This window comes from Python bivittatus, unplaced genomic scaffold (assembly GCF_059951505.1).
Source record: "Python bivittatus isolate LINGU-HERP-01145 unplaced genomic scaffold, Pbiv_v1 ctg000980_np1212, whole genome shotgun sequence".
Classification (NCBI taxonomy): Eukaryota; Metazoa; Chordata; class Lepidosauria; order Squamata; family Pythonidae; genus Python; species Python bivittatus.
In genome coordinates, this window is record NW_028277125.1 from 29,342,734 (window position 1) to 29,364,763 (window position 22,030).

The window sequence follows — 22,030 nt, forward strand, 5'->3', positions numbered from 1 at the left end:
TGAATCCTGTCTGTGACATACCTACCACTATTTGCTTTGCCTGGCTTTATATTTAATGTTTTGGGTGCCAGCAATTTGCAGAAGCAATAAGATCCTGGGCCAACAGAGCTATTTTTCATGACCATTGATGTTTTGTTCAATTGTGGCTCACAGATGCAAGCAGCAGCTTTATTTTGGCTATGCTGCCATTTCCCCCTTTACCCAATTGCTTGTTAACTTGAGATGGGCAAACCTTGGTTTCAACTTCTGGTTTCTGCAAAACCAAAGTTGTGGTTTGTGTTATACATTAATTCTCAAGTAAACACCTGACTATGGAGGATGAGCTGCTGTATGTGTTGCTGGTAAGATGGCAGTTGAAACATCCTTGTGAACTCTTTCCTAGGTCTTAGACCATTTTACCTGATATTATCCAAGTAGCTGGTTTGGAGTTGTTGGTTTTTGTTTTTGGACTATGTACTTTCTAAAATCCTTTAAAGATACAAGTCGTGGTGCACATGCAAAACATGTGCTCTGTCACTGAGTCATGACTCCAAATACATAATTGTTATAGATTATCCTTCAGCCTGATTCTCAATGTGCTGGCGCTTCAAGTCTCAGAATTCTCAGCAGCATGGACAACAAAGGCTGTTGTATGTTTTGTCATGTGAAGCATATATCCAGGACATCAAATAATTACTGCTATACGGTTTGATGTTTCATTCCACCAGAGTTCCCATATCTTGACAAACAGCAGATGCAGTACAATCATGAGGTTGGTAACAGCACAGCATCTGTCCTTTTCTCCCCCAATCCCACATAATTGGTATATGGCAGGGGCCTCCAACCCCCGAGCCGCAGACTGGTACTGGTCCATGGCCTGTTAGGAACCGGGCCGCACAGCAGGAGGCGAGTGGCGGGCAAGAGAGCGAAGCTTCATCTGTATTTACAGCCGCTCCCCATCGCTCGCATTACTGCCTGAGCTCCGCCTCCTGACAGATCAGCGGCGGCATTAGATTCTCATAGGAGTGTGAACCCTACTGTGAACTGCGCATGCGAGGGATCTAGGTTGCACACTCCTTATGAGAATCTAATGCCTGATGATCTGAGGTGGAGCTGAGGCGGTGATGCTAGCACTAGTTGCAGGAAAACAAGCTCAGGGCTCCCACTGATTCTGCATTATGGTGAGTTGTATAATTATTTCATTATATATTACAATGTAATAATAATAGAAATAAAGTGCACAATAAATGTAATGCACTTGAATCATCCTGAAAGCATCCCCCACCCTGGTCCATGGAAAAATTGTCTTCCACGAAACTGGTCCCTAGTGCCAAAAAAGTTGGGGACCATTGGTATAGGATTATTCAATAGCTAACAGCTGATGATGCCAGCATTCAGATCTACTATAAGAAGGACATTCAAGAGGTTTGAAGACTACAAAAGCATTCTGTTTTAATAAAAGCCAAAACTGAAATATACTTATACATAGGTGAATGTTTTTTTAAAGCTGTGTTCAGTGGTTATTTTTGTTTCTAAATATGTATGTGTGGGGGATCCTTTTAATGCATCACTGGAATTTCTGATCTTGCACAATCACTATTTGTTCTAGTGAGAATTACATACAAGAAATTCCTAGTACATCCTCATGGTCTGTCCTTGCAAATGTACTTAACAGGCTATAAACTTTGATGAACATTGGGTGAAGGTTGCAAATTACTGTGATACAAATGTATGAAGTTGGACCTGGGCACTGAAATATACCCAGTCACATATTCACTTGATCATGAAGATGCCACAAATTTAATTTTAGCTCCCCATCAAGAAGTGAGATATATAATCCCTTTCTTGGGGTTGAGAATCCAAATATTCATAGTACAAGGAAATGAAGGATTGCTTTCCACAACAACACAATGAATGCTGATATCTTATGAATCCTCTGATAGATCACTTTTATTCAATCCATTTTAATTCAGAGTTCAATAGAACAGAAAGAAAACATATTTTCCTTATTGAAATGCAGTATTGTTGTAAATGGACTTGACCTTTCTTGCCTAACTACTGCTAATAACATTTTCAGCTTTCTTCTCCCATTTCAAAGAAGGGTAACGCCAGGGTTGCCTGTTCTCTGTGAAGCCATAAAGTTTCCGCAGGGCCACACGGGCAGCCTCTTCTTCAGCAGCTAATATTGTTTCACCAGTACCTTCAGCTAGAAGCTTCTTATCACTGAAAAGAGAGGAAATATCTTTATGAAGTCTATAATAATGCACCCCATCATACAGACCAGGCAACACACACTTTCCTTTTATCTAACAGCTAAGAGCATGCCTTAGTAAAGAGTACATAGCCTTTTTGTAAATCAATCATCAAAAAACTGGTACCTCAAACAGCTCCTTGACTATAAATTGGCAAGCCTCAGATAACTGTCAAAAACAATGTTATTCTTGTTTAAGGTATGTCTTTTGTAAAAGGCTTTTAGATGTCTGTCTGAATTTTATGTTTTGTATTGCTTTATGTAATTGTATATTTTATCTGTGTAATAAAATTTTTCTAAAAAAAACACAATTTTATTCTATTACTTGATCTCTGCATAAACTGATTTTGAAACTATTCTTCTATGTTTCCGTTTTAAGGAATGTATCTTCTACCTTTATTACTAGATTGTTCTGTAGTGATTTCATGTAATATACTGAAATGCAAATTAATAAAAGATGAAATATTAGATCCAGATTTTGCTTCCAGAAAACAAAAGGAGAAAATCAAAAATATTAAGAAAGATGGTGCTGGATTTTACAAGGAGAGGATAAAAATCAATAAATTAATTAATCTTTCCATTTCCTGATAGTATCAATATCCTTTGTGCCACTACCAACAATCCTAAGCCATAATGTTTGTTTATAAATCATGTCGTACAATCAAGAATTACAAAACATTTACTGTTGCAAAAGCAATTGTGCACAAACTAGAACTGAACCTGCAAAATTACTCCATTCAGAGGAAAAAAGGGAACAGAGAAAGATCAAGAATAACCCATGAAAAGTAGTAATAACAATAGGAAAAAGACAAGACTAGGATAAAAACAAGATAAAAACTAAAAAAGTATCCTCCATCCTTTAAAGGCTCAAAACCCATAGAAGGAGCTCAAAAGCAATTACAATGAGCTTAACAGTGAGCAAGTTATGACACTATTATTTCTGAACCCACGTGGCAAAGTCTTCACTCCTGAAACAGGCTGAAGAATGCCAGAGACAAATCATTTCATTGTCAGAAAGCACTCATATCTTGTAGAGATATAAGCTGGAAATGTATTGGGACAATGACTGACACTTATTCTTTAGGGAGCAGAAGCTGACAAAAATATGTAATTCTTTACAAGATATAATATGCACTGCAAATAACTGAGAATATGATAAGCGACTTTAGATTTTATTAACGTATTTAGGTTATATGAAGTGGAAGTGGAATACTAAACCCTGCAGGATCCAACTGCCAAGGCCACCTGAATTCAGCTTGTTTCTCAGTGGCCAACCAGCCACTTCTCCTGACATTATTCTCCTACAATTGGTGCTTGGAGGCATGCTGCTCCCTAACAAGGGATACTAACTAAACTGCCTATGCATGTCTTATTTTCTACATGAAATTCCACTGAAGCATTATATGAACTACATATAAGTGGTAAGCCAGGGGTCCATCTTCAGTACATAGTAACAAGTCTGAATCAGCCTGAAATCTTACTAACCAATACAATCCAACAAAGTACAAGGGCAGGGCAGTGCTAGCTCCTGACTGCCTGGTTAGCCTTGGTTCTGGAGCAGTTATATTCCTCTTGGCCAGTTCTTCCAGCAGCAAGCCCATGGGGTTTACAATGTTCCATATCTCAAACAGGTCCTTTCCTATCAACTGAGGGATGAAGAAGTCCTGTAAACAAATATTAAAAAGACAACAATATTTTTTTATTCATGTGATATCAAACAGAATACTATACTTGAGTAACTTTAAAATAATGACAATGATCATTTTTTTAGATACATAATATACAATTCTTTAAAATCAAACCGAACTCTTTTGTTTCACTGGGGCATATCTTTTGTAATGCCTAGTTGTTGCTGCATTATACCACTATAAACCTATTATACCTCTCAAGCATTGAGATAATTTTTTATTACCATACCAAGGGAAAAAGTCTCTATAGATTAATGCAGTGGAAGTGGGAACACTGCATAGGAGCTTCGGAGACAAGGAAAACCATGCCATCATGTTTAATTTTCACAAAATAATCAGAGCCAAGATAGCCATGTTAAGCACCTAAGGAAGTCTACAGGCTATGCCAAATATAAATGTTCTGAAATTATCTTCCATAAAGTCAACCTCCCTTATGGATAGTTGCATAAAATAGCATTTCTCACATCAGCATTAAGCAGCACCAGATATTTGTGAGGCTTAAAATATTAATTTTATAGAGCAGTAAGGGCACTGGTGGTCTAAAAGAAATGCTTTCATAGCCTCCATGTAATCAAAAAGCAAATAAAGCACAATGCTAGACTGAAATTCTGCCAGGACAGCTGGATCTGTACATGTAAATTTTGCAGTGGAGCTAATTTTCAGGCGTTTATTTTTTTCCAAGTCTTTAATAATGTCATTGGGAAGGGAGAATATTTTTCTTAATTCTCTTAATACTGTGTTCTACAAATGTAATTTGCAAATATGCATCAGAATATTGCACCTATGCAAATCTCATGTTAAAAGAACACTGGATCACCAATTTCAAATGTTTATGAAGAAAAAAAGTTGCCAAAATTTGGTTGTGTAATAGCATATAAAATGCCTTATTTTCTTAAGGGCATAGTGTTTTTTTGTTTTTAATACTGCATTTAAATTAGGGCTAGGCAATCTGTGTCCCAACATTTGTTTTTGAGGCATCCCAAGCCACTTTTTACCATATCACCAAAGTTCAACTGTGCAACTGCTAAATATAGCAATATGGTTTCCTATAATTTTGAGGTAGGAAACAATAAAACTATCATATAAATGCTGTATAGACTGAATACAAAAAAATGCAAAGACTATCCTGCAAATAGGAAAGCAAAACAAAAAAATCCCACGCAGGTGATCTAGTCCCTGATCTGGTCCACTTGACATGAATCCCCACTAGCTGTACTCCTTGCTCTGCCCCCAAATGTAAATAAAGTCCCTTGTCACCATGACGGCCTCTCTCTGCTCTAAGCAACCTCGTCTATTAACTCATTAAAACAATTCCATCTCAGTCAATCTCACCGAGTAAAACCTCAAAGACAGCTGAACATTATTAATGTTTGAACAATATGTTATATTTTCTTATGTATTGTACCAACTTTGTAATCTTGGATGGATACAAATAACTTTTTTTTTTTGCTAACCGTAACAACATTACATTCTATAATAACTTACCCTGACAAAGATCTCTGTTCTTTGAATGCTGTTACCTTGAAGCAAAGCTCCTATTACAGCAAAAAAAGTCTGCTGCAGCACCTTAGGTGGCACAGGAAATTCTGCACAAAGTGTCAAGTCTTGCAAAGATAGGTTTCTAGCAATGTAAGATACTAATTCTTCACTGGTGAGATAGTTAACAAGAGCCTCAACGCCTGCAGGTGGCATTTTTGGATAGGCCTCTTCAAAGCACTGTGTGAGATAAGAGTGTGAAAAGGAAGCCCCCTGCAGATAAAGTTCCTGATTGTCTTTGAGATTAAGAGCAAGGTTTTCTTTTTCTAGTCCAAATTCTTGGCGTTTAGATTCTTCCTTTGTTATATAGCAGGGATTAACAAATGCAGTTTTGAGTTGGTCCAGTGGGAATGTCTCATGTATCCGGTGTCCAAAAGCCTCTATTTCTGTGTGGTAATCCCAGTTAGGCTTCTCAGAGCTACGTAGAGTACAAATAAAGAAACAAATATGTCAAAAAAAAAAAAAAAAGCCAGTAAGGACAGATTTCAGGGTGAGACAAAGGTTACCAATATTTCATTATTCCTTCCACTCTTAAAAACCAGTATTGGATTCCTAGTTGTACATATTCAGTTTGAAAATCTTCAGTATGGGAGTCAAAGATATGTTGTGCAAAAGACAGAATTTCAGAGCCCCAAGTTTATTACTGTGAGCAAGAATATTTCAAGAGCAGAAAATTCTATAAATATATTTAATTTCTTTAAGTCAGGTATTGTCCACAGAAGGATTATAGAAAAATCTGCAGGTTTGAAATATGGAACTAAAGTTCTCTACAGCTTTGCCGCAATACTATGGTATTTCTGTTAATTAACATGATCTATCTCAAAGTTTTCTTATCCCAATCTAACAGAATAAGAAAACTGAAAACTTTTTTATTTCTAGTAAGCTACATGTTGTTTTATTATCATGTTCTCTGTTAATAATAACTTCCTGAAAAATCAGGGATATGAACATTTTCACCCTTCCTCAAGGCTAATTTAGACTTTGCAAAGCATACATAGGTAAAACGATGTTAGTACACTGATAAAGACAGTTAATTTAATCCAAATATATTTTTCAAGGAAAAAATAAATAAACTTGGTATTGTTTGGGTCCAGCCAATCGACCCTAATTACCAGGTTTGGGACTTGGTGCGAGGTGAACAGAACACCAAGAGGAAAATCAGTCTTTTTATCCACTTTATTTCAGAGCTCTAAATAAGTTGGAGACTCCCAGTGAAAGGAGGGAGTCCTGATTACAGATTTTACATAGCTCATATACTTTTTCTTCACAGGATCCACGTGACAGTTTAAACAAAGAAACCGGTTAACTTCTTACAAACATCTGTTTCACCAGGTCATGGTGACTTCAACCAAAGATGGACATCCTTCCCGCTATACATTAATTATTACTCATTATCCATCTTAAACGTATCTTAACCCCAACTCTCTTCCCCTTATTCTATCAGGATAATAACATTACAGGCATATAGATTTTGTATGTCCTGTCAGTTGCCCCAGCCATGGCCCCTTATCAGACTGACCAAAACTGGTCTCTCCCATCTCTTCTATAGGATCAAGGAAATCACAAATCATACAACCATTCTTATCTTCAAGGATACAATGAAAGCATTAAAATAGTATAGCTATATTTAAAGCTAAAAGGCTACAAAAACAAGCAAGGGGGTTATAAGGAAGTCATAAGGCACATGACTATCTTTAGAAATTGCATGGGCATGTCATTGGGAAGAAATATATCACTCTCAACAAGAATATCATTGGGAAGGAATATATCACTCGACAAGAATACTGAATGCAGTTTCTGTCACAGATGCACACATTCTCATATACTAGCCCCCCACCCATGTCTTCATATGCAGGTATAACTTCCACATACTCAGGTCCACTATCAAATTCAGTCCCCATCAGTATGAATTAAATTTATTTGTTAAAGTCATATCCCATTTTTTCTAGGACTTCCAAACAGTCAACATGAATATCTCCTTGCATTTTATTTCTGTGAAGTAGGATTGGTTGAGAAAAAACTCAACCAGAGATGGGCCAGAAAAATTTTCATAGAAAGTTTTTAAAATGGAAAATTTTCTGGTGTCAAAATTTTCCTTCAAACTGTATATTTGATTATGTGCCATCAAGTTGTTTTTGACTCCAAGTGACCCATAGATAGATTTTCTCCATGATGATCTATCCTTAACCTGTTCTTTCAAGTTTCCCAATGATGCACTCATCACCACTGTAACTGAGGTATAACGTTTACTTTTCAGGTAATTAAGCTAAAAAATAAACAGGGGTTTTATGGTTCTCCCTCTTGTGTTTCAAAGGCTGGGAGAGAAGAAAAGGGAGATACAACTAGAGAGGCTGCAGAGAAATGAGGCAAAAAACCATAACATGCTTTTCCTTATAGCCCCCATACAGCCAGGTGAAATAATGTATGTATGTGTGTGTGTGTGTACTTATTTATTTATTTATTTATTTAATTTATTTATTTATGCATACAATTTAGAGGCTGCCTGACTCCTAACAACTCTAGATGGCATACAGTTTAAAAAATAGGAAGAGTACAACAAAAGAGGCAAACTAAGAACAGCCCAAAGACAAATATATATAAAAAAACTCAATTCAATGGGGCTCAACACTCCCCCTGCTCCAAGGCCTGGGAGAATAGCCAGGCCTCCAAAAACTTCCTAAACATCAATAGTGTGGGAGCCATCTGGATGTCTGAAGCAGATATTATTCCAGAGGGCAGGGACTGGGACAGAGAAGGCACACTTCCTGAGTTGTGCTGTTTGATGCTACTTAACTGATGGGGGCCAAAGCGCACCCACTCTGCCGATCTCATCAGACAGATACGACTACCAGTCCCTCAAGTAACCTGGCCCTATGGCTTGAAGAGTTTTATAGGTGATAACCAGCAGCTTGAATTGCACCTGGAAGTCAACTGGTACCCAGAGCAGTTCACAGAGTAGTGGGGTCACATGGGCATACTGAAGCATGTCCATCACTGCCCATGCTGCATTTTAGACCAGCTGTAGCTTCTGAGTGATCTTCAAGGGCAGCCCCATATAAAGCGTGTTATAGTAGTCCATGTGTGAGGTCTGGAAGCAAGGAACACTTAAGTAGTCTCTTATGAAATTGAAAAAGAGAGAACGTAAAACCTGATCTACTTCTCAATATAAAACATTCCCACAAAAATCCTAAGATTATGTCAACAAGCAATGCTACCCAAATGTAAATTGGCAGAGAAGAAACTGAAGTGCTAACATACTTTATCTTCCTAGGCTCAAATGTGGACAGGGATTATAGTCATGAAAGAAAAGACATCTGCTATGTGGGAGAAAGAATATGACAAATTTAGACAAAATATTAAACTGCAATGACATCACGCTTTAGGCACTAACAGAGCTATGTATTGTCAAGGCTATGATTTTCTGAGCTGTAACTCTGGCTGTGAAGGCTGGATCATCAAACTAAGAAAAAACTTATGTGTCTGAATTGTGGTGCTGGAGAAAATTGTTTAGAATACTTCAGACTGCAAGAAGAATAAATAATTCAATACTAGATGAAAGAAAACCAGACTGTTTACTGGAATCACTAATAAAGGAGGTAAAGCTTAGGTATTTTGGAAACATGGTGCAAAGGCAAAAGTCACTTGAGAAGACCTGAAATGTAGAAAAACTGAAGGCAATTAAAATAGAAGCTGACAAAAGGTGAAGTATCTTTTCACTGATGACATAAGAAGCTTGTAAGCACTCAACAAAACAAGAGGCAAATCTGGTAAGATGATATCTATCAGATAACAAAGAGATGGAAGCAACGGAACAATTGCTTATCATTCCAGTAACGCTTCCTGTTAGAGAGTATGACAGACATACTATTCAGACAATGGTTATGCAAAAGATTGGTCAGAATGAATGACTCTGATGTCAAATGAATGGCTTGATATAATACACTGCTGTTAACAATAATACTAGTTATAACTGCAACATCTGAAATTCATAAAAAAGTAATTGTTACAATTCTAATAAGTATGTTAGTGAATGCATATCCAAATTACTGACTGGAGATACTGAAAATGTAGGTTCCAACAAAGTACAAGGCTTTGTAATTAATTTTTCTCAACACATCAAAGTTTTTAGTTTCCTTGAACGTACTGTTCAAGCCATATAAATATGTTACATTTTCTTCTCATCAAATATTGCAGCCCACATATTTGTGCAGAATATGGATGGTCAGATGGCATAACAGAATTGCACAGAAAAACTCACATCTCTAAAAGTGACTAGCTAAAAGTCACCCAGTAAGCTTTCACGGTTGAGGGTAGACTTGAACCTGAATCTCCACAATCCTACTCCAATACTCCAATACTTAATCACTATATCACAGTGGGTTTCTGTCTATAACTTGTTTGGGATTTCCACCATCCTAGTGATTTTTTTTTTTTTTGGTACTTGCACAAAACCAAAATTTGCTGTTCTGTGTTTGCCATTCATACAAATATAGACCATTAGTGGGTTTATACATTGGATTAATTCATGATTTGCTTAACCTGTTTTGTTCAATAAGCCATAATTAGCTGGGTCCACACACTGTACCTACAAATCTGTTTTATAAGCCACAATCGCTGAGTTCAGTCAACATGCTAAGCCAGAATCAAGCAAATCACATTACAATTTACCTTAGTTGAGTTCAGAAGCTAAACAGTTATCAGTCCTGATTAGAAGATGGAGGGAGACTGTAGTATGGTAAGTTGTCCTGATATACCTGGGATGATGCAATGGCCTCAAGGTTAAAGGGTTTTTTTGTGGGGTGTGTGTGTGCAAAATTAGGATCAGTGTCATGTATACACTGAAAAGCTTCATGCTTGATTAAAATACTTGCTTTACAGCTTTGAATATATAAAGGGGCAGAAATATTAACTATTAGAGGAGGAGGTTGTTGGGCATTCCTGGAGTTGTTTTTGTATGATATAGACTGGTGGAAGATTCTGCAGTGAGAGATCCGGAAGAACCTGGGAGAAAGATCTGCTGAGTGAACTGGCTGGTGGAAAGGATCATTGTTTTTGGAGAACAGATGTCAATGAGAGAGCTGACAAAAGTGTTAGAATTCAAGAAGCCCAGAAAAGAATTGTTTTTCTTTCTGCCCATTCTCCTCCCTAGTTCCGTCCCTTTTTTTCACCTGCTGACAGGGTACCACATGGGAATTTCAGGGCTGCAGGCCAGACTTGGAATGGTAAACCACTTTATAATACCACCAAAAAACCACATATTTTAAAATACTCTTGATATGATAGAGAACATCCCAATCTCAGGACATTTGAGATTGACGCAAATGAGTCTCCATCAGGTCAAAAACCTATTACTTGATGAGTCTTGCATCAGGTAATTCTTGATGCAAATATTCATATCTCCTACATACAAAAATACATACGACACCCAGAGAACACACTAAGGAAACATTTTTTAACATAATAACAGCATTAATAAATAAGCAGGTGATCCTAATTTGTTCAGGTTTGTGTGGAAGGAAGTCCTAAATATCAATGTATTTGATTATTAGAAGTGAAAATATTTGATGCTGGGGGAAGGAAATATTTGCTTCAGCTCTAAATATCATGCTGAGCACAATGAAGTTTGTCCTATTAGAATAGCAATCTAATGAATTAGTGAAGACTAGAAATTTGGATTGTGGGGCAACTGTGTAGCTTTCTTGTTGCCAAATTATTTATGGTACTGAGACCTTGCTAGTATTATAAAATTGCTTCACACATTACAGATTTCCTCTGAAAATCACTTTACAGTGAATTTATGTATATCTAACTTGGAAATCAGTCCTACTTTTCAGTGAAATTTTCCAGCACAAACTGGAGTGTACCCTGAGAGTAGCAGGAAGCAATTTCGCACATCATACATAACCATTTGTAATATCTGCTTAATTATTACAAACACTTTCCGTATAGGACACTGGTGCTATGTGTGACCCACACATTGGAGATAGACTGCAGTCTTATTGGGGAGGTTAGGAATTGAGAACTATTTTTCTCTATCTTTTGTGTATCACAATCCCCATTCAAAAACACACAGAAATGACTGAAGAACATTTAAAAAAGACAGAAGCTGCTTTGAAGCACTTGCTCCAAGACAGTTTTTACTTTACGTTTATTTAATCTTGCGCTGTTATTTAGAAGAGGCAGGAAGTCTCATTTCAAATTCTTCTGTTCAAAACACAGCTCTCCCCTTTTCCACTTTCTTGAATAACGATGCCAGGTTAAACTACAGCGTCCCTCAACTGCAGAAGAATCTGCTTACATGCCCACAAACCCACTGTTTAGGTCAGTGTTTTTAGAACTTGGCAACTTTAAAATGAGTGGACTTCAACTCCCAGAATTCCCCAGCCGGCGCTGGCTGGAGAATTCTGGGAGTTGAAGTCCACACATCTTAACGTTGCCAAGTTTTAAAAACACTGGTTTAGGTCAAGCTTCCATTTACCCTCCCCGAGCTTGTTTCCCTGCAAGCTAGATACACGCTGCAGGACGCCCGCCTCCCGCTTTCCCTCCCAGCAGCATAACCAGCCACTGTAGCAGCCCGACTTCTTCCAGCTGCCCCCTTGAGACTCCCAAGTTCTGTCCAGGTAGCCCCGCGCTGCCTGCGCGCTGCGAGGAGAAAGAGCGCCCCCCTCGCGCTAAGCCTCGATCCTCCCGAGAGCCTCCCTCACCCGAGACCTCCTCACCGGCGCTTGGGGGGCTCAAGCAAACGCTGCTGCTCCATGTAAGCGCGGAGCCAGAGCTTTTTGCTTCGGCGCGGCTGAGAGCGAAGCGCGAGGGTTCCATTCGCCGCCGCGAACAGGCGCTGGGAAGCCTCGAGCAGCAGCGGGCGGAGGAGCATCGACGCCATCGTACCCGGGGAAGCCCGATGTAGCGCCGGCTGGAAACTCGTGCCACTTCCTTTCTGGTCCGGCTGAGTTCCGCGCTGAGATAGGTGATTTCTAGCGAATGAGGGTTGACGGTGGTACAAACGTAGCCAATTCAAAAAGGCGGATCAAAATTATCGCGCAGTTCTGCGATATAGTCTAATGCCAGACACACTGATCGTGGAAACCCAGGTTTATCATCTTTCCGCAATCATATGGTTTATAGAGCTGCAGGTCAATCTCTCTCAGGCTGAGAAATCCTCATTTGCTTAGAATCTGCCTTCTATCTTACCGGCTGTGCTAACAGGACTTGTGGCCTAAAATCCAAAAGCCTAACTTATCTTTCGACGTTTTTATGAGAATTTGAAAAACGTGACAGTGCGGGTTCATGAGCTACTGAAGAGATGATGATGATGCAGCTTATTGTTTGATTCAAGAGAATAGATTTTGAATAAAGTTTTTAAGAGTGGCAAGCTTGTCTGATCTCCAAAAGCTAAGCAGGATCAGACTAGCGCTTGGATAGCAGACCACCAGGAAATTCAAGAGCTGACTAGGAAGTTAAAAAAAATTGTGGAAAAAGGCAAAGACCAACCTGTTACTGTATGTATTTTTGGCAAAAGAAAACTGCATATTCACATCCAAGTAATCAGAATGAATTAAAGGGTTTTACAATCTTTCACCCTACCTTCTTTGCCTACCTCAACCTCCCAAGCTACAAAATATATATCATGATGTCAAATACAAGGGACATTCAGACTGAGCTATAGCAAGCATGTATTCAAACCAAAATTTAAAATAAAAACAAAATTTATTGTTGTAGAGAAGACAAAAACTTGCTGCAAGATTAAAACCTAAAAGCTTCTGATGCAAGATAAAGTGCCATTTTGCTCCCCCTTCCCAAGACTCTTTTGGCAAACCTAGTGTTTGATGGCAATGTTCCTGAAAGGACAGTGGTACCTCGGGTCATGAACGCTTCGGTTCATGAATAGTTCGGTTCACGAACAGCACCGTTCGCAAAATTTTGCTTCCGTTCATGAACTCCGCATCGGGTGACAAACAGGATCCGCAGCCATTTTCCCTGTTGTGACACATGGTCGTGGCTTCCTGTAGGGAGCAGGACTCTCCCTCCAAACAATAACAACCTTCCCACCTGCCTTCCTGTCCTCCACGCCAGAAGTCGTCTCAAGCAAGGTCAGTGTTCTCTTTCGTCATACTGTACTGTACTGTACTTTGTTTCATATTTTTGTGGTTTAAAAAAAAATACATATGGTTCAGAACGGATTAACCGTATTTACATTGAACCTTATGGGAAAATTTGATTCGGGTCGTGACCAATTCGGGTCGCAACCAGAGTCGTGGAACGAATTAAGTTCGTGACCCGAGGTACCACTGTAACTATTCTGAATAGAACCCATTTTTTCCATGTCTCAGTTGCAAGCAGTGTCTGCAGACTGATTCTAATTCTGCAAACCAAAAGTCAATATCATAGCTCAGATGAGGGAATAGTATCATTACACTAGAGAGCACCAAACTCAAGTTGTTTCTTTGAGTAAGGAGTTAACTGCCTTTTCTATTTCTGTTGTGAAGTTTTTAAGTTCCAGACTGGTATATCCAAACTAACAGTAGGTAACATGGTGGCTCTGGACTGCAACTCTCATCTAACCCAGCAAACATATCCAAGAGAGATGGATTACAGGGGTTCAAAAGATATGAAACGTTCTGATTTCTTACCCCTAAGCCTTAATGGGGAGAAAAACAAGTTACATGGCTCAGGCATATCTCCCATATGCAGATCTCACTAGTAATGAAAGGTTTTTTTGTTTTGTTTTTTTAATCCATGGGTAAGGCCCCTAACAATTCCACAAAAATGCGATAGAAATACAGTACTTTGGCAGACATTACAGAGGTATTTTAACATCATTAAACATTTAAGCGAGGCATTCATCTTATCTAATCTTTAATCATAAAAATTATTTAGGGACTAGGCTTTGTTTTTCACAGTTCACAAATGCTTTTCATGTCAACATTTTATTATTTTACATCACTTTCCAAAAAAGTAGAACTTTTAAAATGAAACACAGGATGAACATTACTGTAGGAAAATAAAGTATGTGCAAATGGCTGGACTCAGTGAAAGTGTAAGAGCAAACAAGAAAATAACCACTTAAATAGAAAACAGTGATCTGAGATGCAGTGTTGAACTAAAGAAATAAAACATGTCTTAACTCAAAATAGAAAGATAAGCACTTCCAAATGCAAGTTTCCACATATCCAAAGAACAAAGAATACAATTCAGTGCAATGATAAGAAATTACCACTTCTTTACTTTTATGAATTACACTACTATTGGTACTTTGTTCCATAATCTTTAAATCACTCAAACAGATTTGCTTAAAATTTTATTTTTTAGGGAAAAAAAAAAGGCAAAATTAAAGCTAAAATACATTTTACACATACCTCTGGATAATCTGCTGACATTCTAGCAAATAATGTTTTTTAGTTAATATGTACACGTGCCAGACTGAGAGATATAGATAAGTTAGGATGCCTTTTCATCTGGCAAACTACTGCAAAAAATTTTGGCTAAAACGAAACAAGTGCAATAAAGTTAACAATAAAGGTGCTGTAATTAATAATGCAAAAACAACGAGAAACCTACTGAAAGTTATGCCATTTTGTAGATTATCTGAAAAATCCGTTTGTCTTCCTATGCAAGAGAATTGTCTGTAGATGCCTTCACAGGGTGGAACCATTTCCCCTTGCAAAATAACACAGTTCAAATGTACATTATCATGCAAAAGAAGAAAAACAGAATGTTACAATAAATTTGAAAAAAATGTCCAAGCATCCTTTTAACACTGTAATATGTTACAGTTGTTTACAGTGGCAGAAGTTTCCAGTGCACGGCTCATAAGTCACCATACAATTCAGAGACAGGAAAAAAGGCTTTGTAATTTTTTTTGTATTTCCTCACTGTCAGATCTTTTTAAATATAGAGGCTATTTTTAGCGCCGAAACCAAAGCCAACTATTTAGTAGCCAGAAAGCTACAGTAATTGAATACATGATCATCTCCCTTTTAGCACGCTCTTTATTTTCTTCTTCCAGAAGTTGTAGGCGGCGATTCAGTTTTATTATCTAAAAAAGAAAAATAAATATTAATACTTGCCATAGCCATCTGAATGATCAAATAGGTTCTGTTAATGTAGGACTTCAATCCTGGAAGCCTACTGCTCAACCAACAGACTTGTTTTCAGTAAGACAATTCTCTTGCCCTCAGAGTTTTAGAACTGGGAATTTTGGTTATTTTTGCTTTCATCTTCCATATTTATATTAACAAATTCATATTTTAATCTCTGGCATTTCACTATCCATTTTTTATTTTGATGTTCCATCGTATATCCCTTTTACTGCCAGGAGCTAGTGCAGTCTTGTTGCATGATGTAACATTAGCACACTGCTCCCTTTTACATTCTTTACTATGCAAAAAACTGTTGCAATCTTGAAAGTTTTTCTTGGCTTTTAATTTTAAACATTTTTGAAAAGGTACAGCTTTCTGGTTTTACAGCTCAACCCTTTTTCTAGATTCATTTGAAAACTGCTTTGCAATGAATAATACAAAAAGCTTTACAGTATATGAAGAATAATGCCACTACATAAAATGTATAAATGAATCTTAATACAAGTAAAACGAGCACTCAATTCATTCAGCAGCTTGAAACAAAACATAAGAATATAACCTGAAATTATCCTCCCAACAGGATCTCCTTTTCAAATCTTGCTACTCACATTTGTGCTGGGACATTCCTATATTTTATTAATATAGAAACTGAGAATGCTGAGAGAACAATTTTGTACCACAACTGATAATCTGTATTTGCACTACCAAATATGAATACACTTCTAAATGTTAATGCAAATGTAATTTTGGTCCCCTACACCTCACGTTTGCTATCTGATAAGTACAGAATTAACTATATTATGTAAGGGTCATAGCTATAATAGCTGAAGCACTTTAGATACCTGTCGTCTTAAGGAAGCAGCATCCACAACTGTCATATCTTCTGATGCTCCCTCAAATGATGTGTCTATGTTTGAAAGAGTGTATCTGTATGACAGAAAAATACAAACGTTCTTCAGTGGCACAGAGTGAATTACAGGTAAAAAGTCAGATTTTTTTCTCCACATTTTTTTCATCTTCTATAAAACAATTCTTAAAACATTAGACAATCATACAGAGTAAGTAATTCAATGCAGCCTGGGGAAATGCAACTACAGCAAAAGCAAAAAAGAAATCAGAAAGTTCTTTTCTGTGAACTGAGAAATGCTTTTATGTACCAAAGCCTATTTGGAGTTTCGGTAAAATACAGTAGCTAATTCTAGGGTGAAATAATGGGAAGAATTTCAAGAAATAACTTTTCATGCTGAACATATGCCTTTGGAGGGTTAGTTATTGGTAATGGTCAATCAACATTAGACACAGAGGTTGGGTACACACATCCCTAAACTCTAAATTGTGGTTTGTTTTAACCATTATCTGTATGTGATATATAAGGCTAGCTACTGTGAATTGCATTCATATGATTTATAGCATGGTATGTGAGCTAGGTCACTAAGGCTTGTTGAAGAAAACTGTGGTTAAAAAAAAGAATGTCTTAATGTTATGTGTGGAGTGACAGAGCTAGGTTTCTGATAGGCATACCTATTCCATGATGACAGTATGGAGATGAAATCAGCAATTATGATGCACCTCAATTATGAGGTGACATATAGTCATAAAATCCTGAAAGCCAAATTTAGGTTGCTGGGCAGGAGCTTTCAAACCAAAATGTCAGCAAAATGTTGCCAATTACACACAAACAGGCAAAGGTACAGTTCTCATCAATATATGGATAAGATGTACAAGAGAGAAGCTTAGATAAATGAGATAACAGAAAATAAATTCTGGCAAACCAGGCCCATTACAAAAGGGACTTGAGGGTGATAATATCAGACTGCAAAGCCATCTTGAGATAAAGAAAAAAATCAAAGAGATTCTGAAAAAGAACTGTGTAAGTATCTTCAATTATTCTCATAAACCCTGGATAATGCTATAGTTACTACGTTGTGATATATCTAGATACCCTACATGAATGTACCATAGATCACAGGATCATAAAAACCAAAGAGAAAGAACCCTAAGTGCAATCCAAGATCTAGCACATCAGAAACTAAGTTTTAAATTTTAAATGTGAGAAAGTCATCCAACAAATCTGATATTGTTACATTAGCATTCAACAGAAGAATATTAAAAATAAGGATTGAGAAAAAAGAAATCTGAACAGGAAACTAGAGGAGCAAGGCTCTCTACAACATTCAGAAGAGAACAGAAGCTCACCCAAAGTATGTGTATGTATGTGGGGAGAGAAAAAGAGAGCGAGAGCGAGAAAGAATGAACAGACTGGCCAGGAAAGCAGCCAAGTGGTATAAATGGTCATCAGCTGGTTAACCAGCAGTATTAAAGATATTAGAGAAAAGCCTTCCTTTAAGTCTTTCACACATAAAAGATAAATAAAGTAAAAATACAATGTGTCTACCAAAGACATGCAAATAGAGAAGAATATGAAATAGGATTTTGAGGAGTATAATGAAAACATTAATCAAATAAATTAAAAAAGCAAATACATCAGAAGTAGAAAGCAGGACTGTTGAATGAAAAGTTAAAGGCATATAGTAAAAGAACATAAGGACATTTATCAAAAGAAGCTGAATAAATAATTTGAGCATATTTCCATTTTAAATGTAAAAACTATCAGTTTGCTAACAAAAACATTAATGAATGCTTTAAAAAGATCTCTGTATCAGACATATACAAAGCATCTAATATAATACCAATTTTAAAAGATTCAGAATCAATTTTAAAATCTTTTATTATTTTTATGTTATATTCAGTGAAGGTAGAGATTCAGTACTATATTTAGTGTGATAAATTCCAAATTTATTTTGTATATTTCCATAATATTAATTTAAATTGACATAGTGAGTCTCTCTAAATTGAACATACACATTTGTATTTACGGTTCTCAGAACTGAGAACATCCTAACTAGCCAAAGCCAAAGAGAATTCCACAATTCATTTCTGGTGGCTTTCAACTGTTAGCTCTTAATTTCTTCTCATAACAACGGCATACTCTTTTACAGCAGATAATTTATAATCTGTATGGTTGGGATCTGGCCCTGTAATAAATACTGTAAGCATTTATTATTGGCTTAAGTCAGATGAATAGCATTGATGTTTGGTAAATGCCTGATCATACATCCCTTCAAAGCTCAGTTGTATTCAGTGGTGCTTCCTCTTCAAATAAAAACTGCATTGTTAATGTATCAGTCATGACATTACAAAAGCTTCCCTGTTTCCTACTGACAGGCAATTCTATTTACAGTTGGTTTTCCTGCAAAACTTTCTGCTGTCCTATGCATGGTAGCTTTTCAAGCCATGGTATTAGGGTTAGGTTAGACAGAAATAAGGTTAATGAATCCTTTAGTATGGTTAGACTCAAGTTGAGTTAGCCTTAGCAGAGGAAGCACAGAAAGAGGAATACAAAACCATAACTACAGATATGATTTAAAATACTATGATTTAATTTTAAATATTAATTTGTTTAAAATATATTCAGTCAATGGACTCTAGGCAAATAAAGTATTTATTATGAATCAAATTTAGCCATTCAGCATTGTTTTCATATTTTGGAATGAGTTTCCAATCTGAACTAGAACTCAACATTAACTTAAATTATTTGAGAAATCCACCAATTACTTTTGTAGCATAGGATTAGCCTCTGAAAAATCATTATAAAAGTTATTATTAATGAGAGGGTTTAAAATATGAATGCAACATGACTTTCTTTGATATAAAAATATATAAGCTACTGAATAAACAACATGAAGTATATATATTACGTAGTAAGCTCTGCTGCATTCAAAGGATTTTATTATTGAGCAAACTAGTTCAGGAACACCTTTGAGAGTTTGCAGAAAAGCTGAATATCATAGCTAACTAAATGCAAATTTACCTGGCATCATCATGATGGCGGCTAGAGGAATTGGCAGCTGCTGACCCACCACGTAACACTGGCCTAAGGCAAGTTTTGTAGATAGGCATAGAAGCAGGAAACAGGAAAAAAAAAACATGGAGAGAAGAAGTAGAACAAAAAAAAAAAGACCCTGAAGTCAAAGATGGTTATTTCTATTATACTTGACATATTGCAAATATAAACCCTATTTATGTTTTTAAAATATTCCATTCTGAATATTTTATAATGGAATATTATGTTCCATGATGTATAATGGATTTTTTTCCCAGATTATGGTTAGTTGTATTTTCACTAGCTTAATCTAATTATGACTAATTTGTATCCCATTGATTTCAATGGCCTATTCTAAGTACAGGTAAATCTTAACTCTACTATTTCATTTTCATTCATCTTTGCCAAAGCCTGGGCAAAAACTCAGGTCTTCAAGGCCCTTTTGAAACACCAGCAGGGTGGGGGCCATCTGGATCTCAGGGAGAACCTTATTCCAGAGGGCAGGCTCTATTACGGGGGTCACAACAGATGGCAATATTTAACTTAAGGAACCCAGAGCATGCCAATCCTGCCAAATCGAATTGGTGTGTTCATGCATATATATACAGTATGTATGTATGTATGTATGTATGTATGCATGCATATATGTGTGTGTGTGTGTCTGTATACTGTATATATATATATTTCTATAGTTGTAATAAAATCCCTTCTATATTACTGAAGTTAATTAGTTAATTATGTGCCATTTTGCTTTTAATTCACATAAAATTAAAATCTAAAAATGCCTGGAACGATGTATCTTAAGCTTTTGAGCACCCCAAAATTTTAATACAAACTAACAATAAATGTACATGCTCATATTTTCACTTAGAGAGAGAATAATTTTTTAAAATATTATTTCAAATTTCTTCATAAAAACCTATGACATAGCATCACCATCTTCCAAGAAATCTTACTCAGAGTAAAGAAAAATAATGGCAAATACAAATCGCTAAACACATCAACTGCTAAGACATCATGTGACATTTTTGTAAGACTTAAAGCACGTACTTAATATAACCTTTTAGTTTGAAAAGTAGCTATTTCTCAAAATTGGCTTTTGAATAATTTATGCTTTAAATAATATATCAGAGAATTCTGTTGAAAAGACAATGAACACAAGAACATTCATGTTCACAAGTAATGTGGATTCAGTTTAAACTGTCACTCTAGAAGCCATAAATATCTACCATTTAATATAAATTGAAAAGTAAAAACTCCAAATCAAGGTTGACTTCTGGTAACTTCATGGACATTTAATTTACCAACATGTCCATGAAGTTCACGTTGGTAACAATACAGAAGTGGTTTGCCACTGCCACCTTTTGAGAAGTTTTTCAATGTCCCAATTTAGCCTAGAAATTTGATATTGCCCCCATCCAAGAACTAGGCTGTACAAATCTTTGAAGGGGTGTGTTGCTTCAAGGTTTGAGCGACCACTCCCTTGAAAGTGTTTTACAAAGTGTCTCCCTCGGTTCTAAGAGCAAAGCAACCATGTTTCTCTGCTTCACAATGCTCCCAGCCTTTTCCTGCAGAGCTTACACTTTCCTGCAGAGTCTGGGAGGATCCTTTGGTGAGCACTGCAGGAGAAGACTGAGAACTCTCCCACAGTATTAGCCAGAATTTCTGTGAGTCTGTGGAGTTTGCCCTGAATTACCCAGTCTGAAGACACCTTGATATACCCCTAAAGTTTTCAAGGTTAGATGGCTTCAGTGCACACTGAATCCTGTAATGTGTGCCAAACCCATCCAGCCTAGAAGCATTTGGGCCTGTGCTGGGAGAGAAGACTAAGTAGAGACTTTCCTGCAGCACTGGCCTGATTTGAAGCAATGTGAATTGCTTCACTGAGGTAAAGAGAATTATGTTGCTTCTATGGCATGAATGTCAGTTCAAGCATAGGCTTACCAAGTACCAACAGGGTCTGCCCCTGCTTTGCTTTTCAAGATCAGTCTAGGTTGGCTAGATGCTGCCACCTAACTGGGGAAATGAACATATAGCAGGCTTTAGCTATTGGAAATATGGAATTCTGTACTTCTGTTAAAAGCAGAAAACTTCATTAACTAGCCTTGTGTAAAGCATCCTATAAAAAGCACAAAACATATCTTGCTTGCGTGTTGTGGCTTGCACTCCTGAAAAGAATTGTTTGGCACCATCTGAAGAATTGTGCTGAAGATGACAGAAAAGGATGAAGATTGCCAATGGACAATAACTAACCAATTCAGAGGATATGGTTTGAGTGCTAGGAGAGGACTGAACATAAGAAGATCATAGATTTATCTGCTAGAGGGAAACAAGCAGACGCTGCTGCCATTCAAAACCTGTCACTGATCTCTTTAAGCCCTCTTTAACTCTCAAATTAGGACAAAGGGCTATGAGTAGGGCATGTATATGTTAAGCTTGCATTCTAATCTGCACACATGAACACTTTACAGTTGCTCTGAGGCTAAAAGTTGCAGTTCATTAAAAAAAAATGGTTAACACCCTAACCACCACTGGCTGTCTTATCATCAGAGAATGAAGAAGATATTTTTCACAATGGAATGTATCTGTGAATTGTACTTGCAAAACTTAGCTG

The 22,030-nt window shown here is 36.9% G+C and overlaps 2 protein-coding genes across 7 annotated transcripts in view; both read right to left on the reverse strand.

The window, feature by feature from the left end:
• Nucleotides 1–1,911: 1,911 nt before the first annotated feature.
• On the reverse strand, nucleotides 1,912–12,377 carry MRPL44 (mitochondrial ribosomal protein L44). Its single transcript, XM_007420449.4, has 4 exons — nucleotides 12,174–12,377; nucleotides 5,404–5,872; nucleotides 3,716–3,894; nucleotides 1,912–2,202 (listed from the first exon to the last, which is right to left on the reverse strand). The coding sequence occupies exons 1-4, from the start codon at nucleotides 12,335–12,337 to the stop codon at nucleotides 2,031–2,033; spliced, it is 984 nt and encodes a 327-aa protein (XP_007420511.1). The 5' UTR covers nucleotides 12,338–12,377; the 3' UTR covers nucleotides 1,912–2,030.
• Nucleotides 12,378–13,182: 805 nt separating this feature from the next.
• Nucleotides 13,183–22,030, reverse strand: part of MFF (mitochondrial fission factor) — a 28,712-nt gene continuing 19,864 nt past the window's right edge. For 3 of the 6 annotated variants that reach the window (XM_007420452.3, XM_007420450.3, XM_025165420.2), the window contains 3 exons: nucleotides 19,405–19,467; nucleotides 16,376–16,460; nucleotides 13,183–15,490 (listed from right to left, as the gene is read on the reverse strand). In XM_007420452.3, coding sequence (XP_007420514.1) covers nucleotides 15,359–15,490; nucleotides 16,376–16,460; nucleotides 19,405–19,467 — 280 coding nt within the window. In that variant the 3' untranslated portion in view covers nucleotides 13,183–15,358. The remainder of the gene's footprint in view (nucleotides 15,491–16,375; nucleotides 16,461–19,404; nucleotides 19,468–22,030) is intronic. The other 3 variants (XM_007420454.3, XM_007420453.3, XM_007420455.3) reach the window with 3 other exon arrangements.

What these genes read in the sequence shown, in the direction of transcription:
- MRPL44 (XM_007420449.4), bottom strand. Translation starts at nt 12,337, where the DNA reads ATGGCGTCGATGCTCCTCCGCCCGCTGCTGCTCGAGGCTTCCCAGCGC. An exon ending in CTTGAGCCCCCCAAGCGCCG is followed by an intron (nt 5,873 to 12,173) that starts GTGAGGAGGTCT and finishes TACTCTACGTAG; the next exon opens with CTCTGAGAAGCCTAACTGGG. An exon ending in GAACAGAGATCTTTGTCAGG is followed by an intron (nt 3,895 to 5,403) that starts GTAAGTTATTAT and finishes ATTTGTTTACAG; the next exon opens with GACTTCTTCATCCCTCAGTT.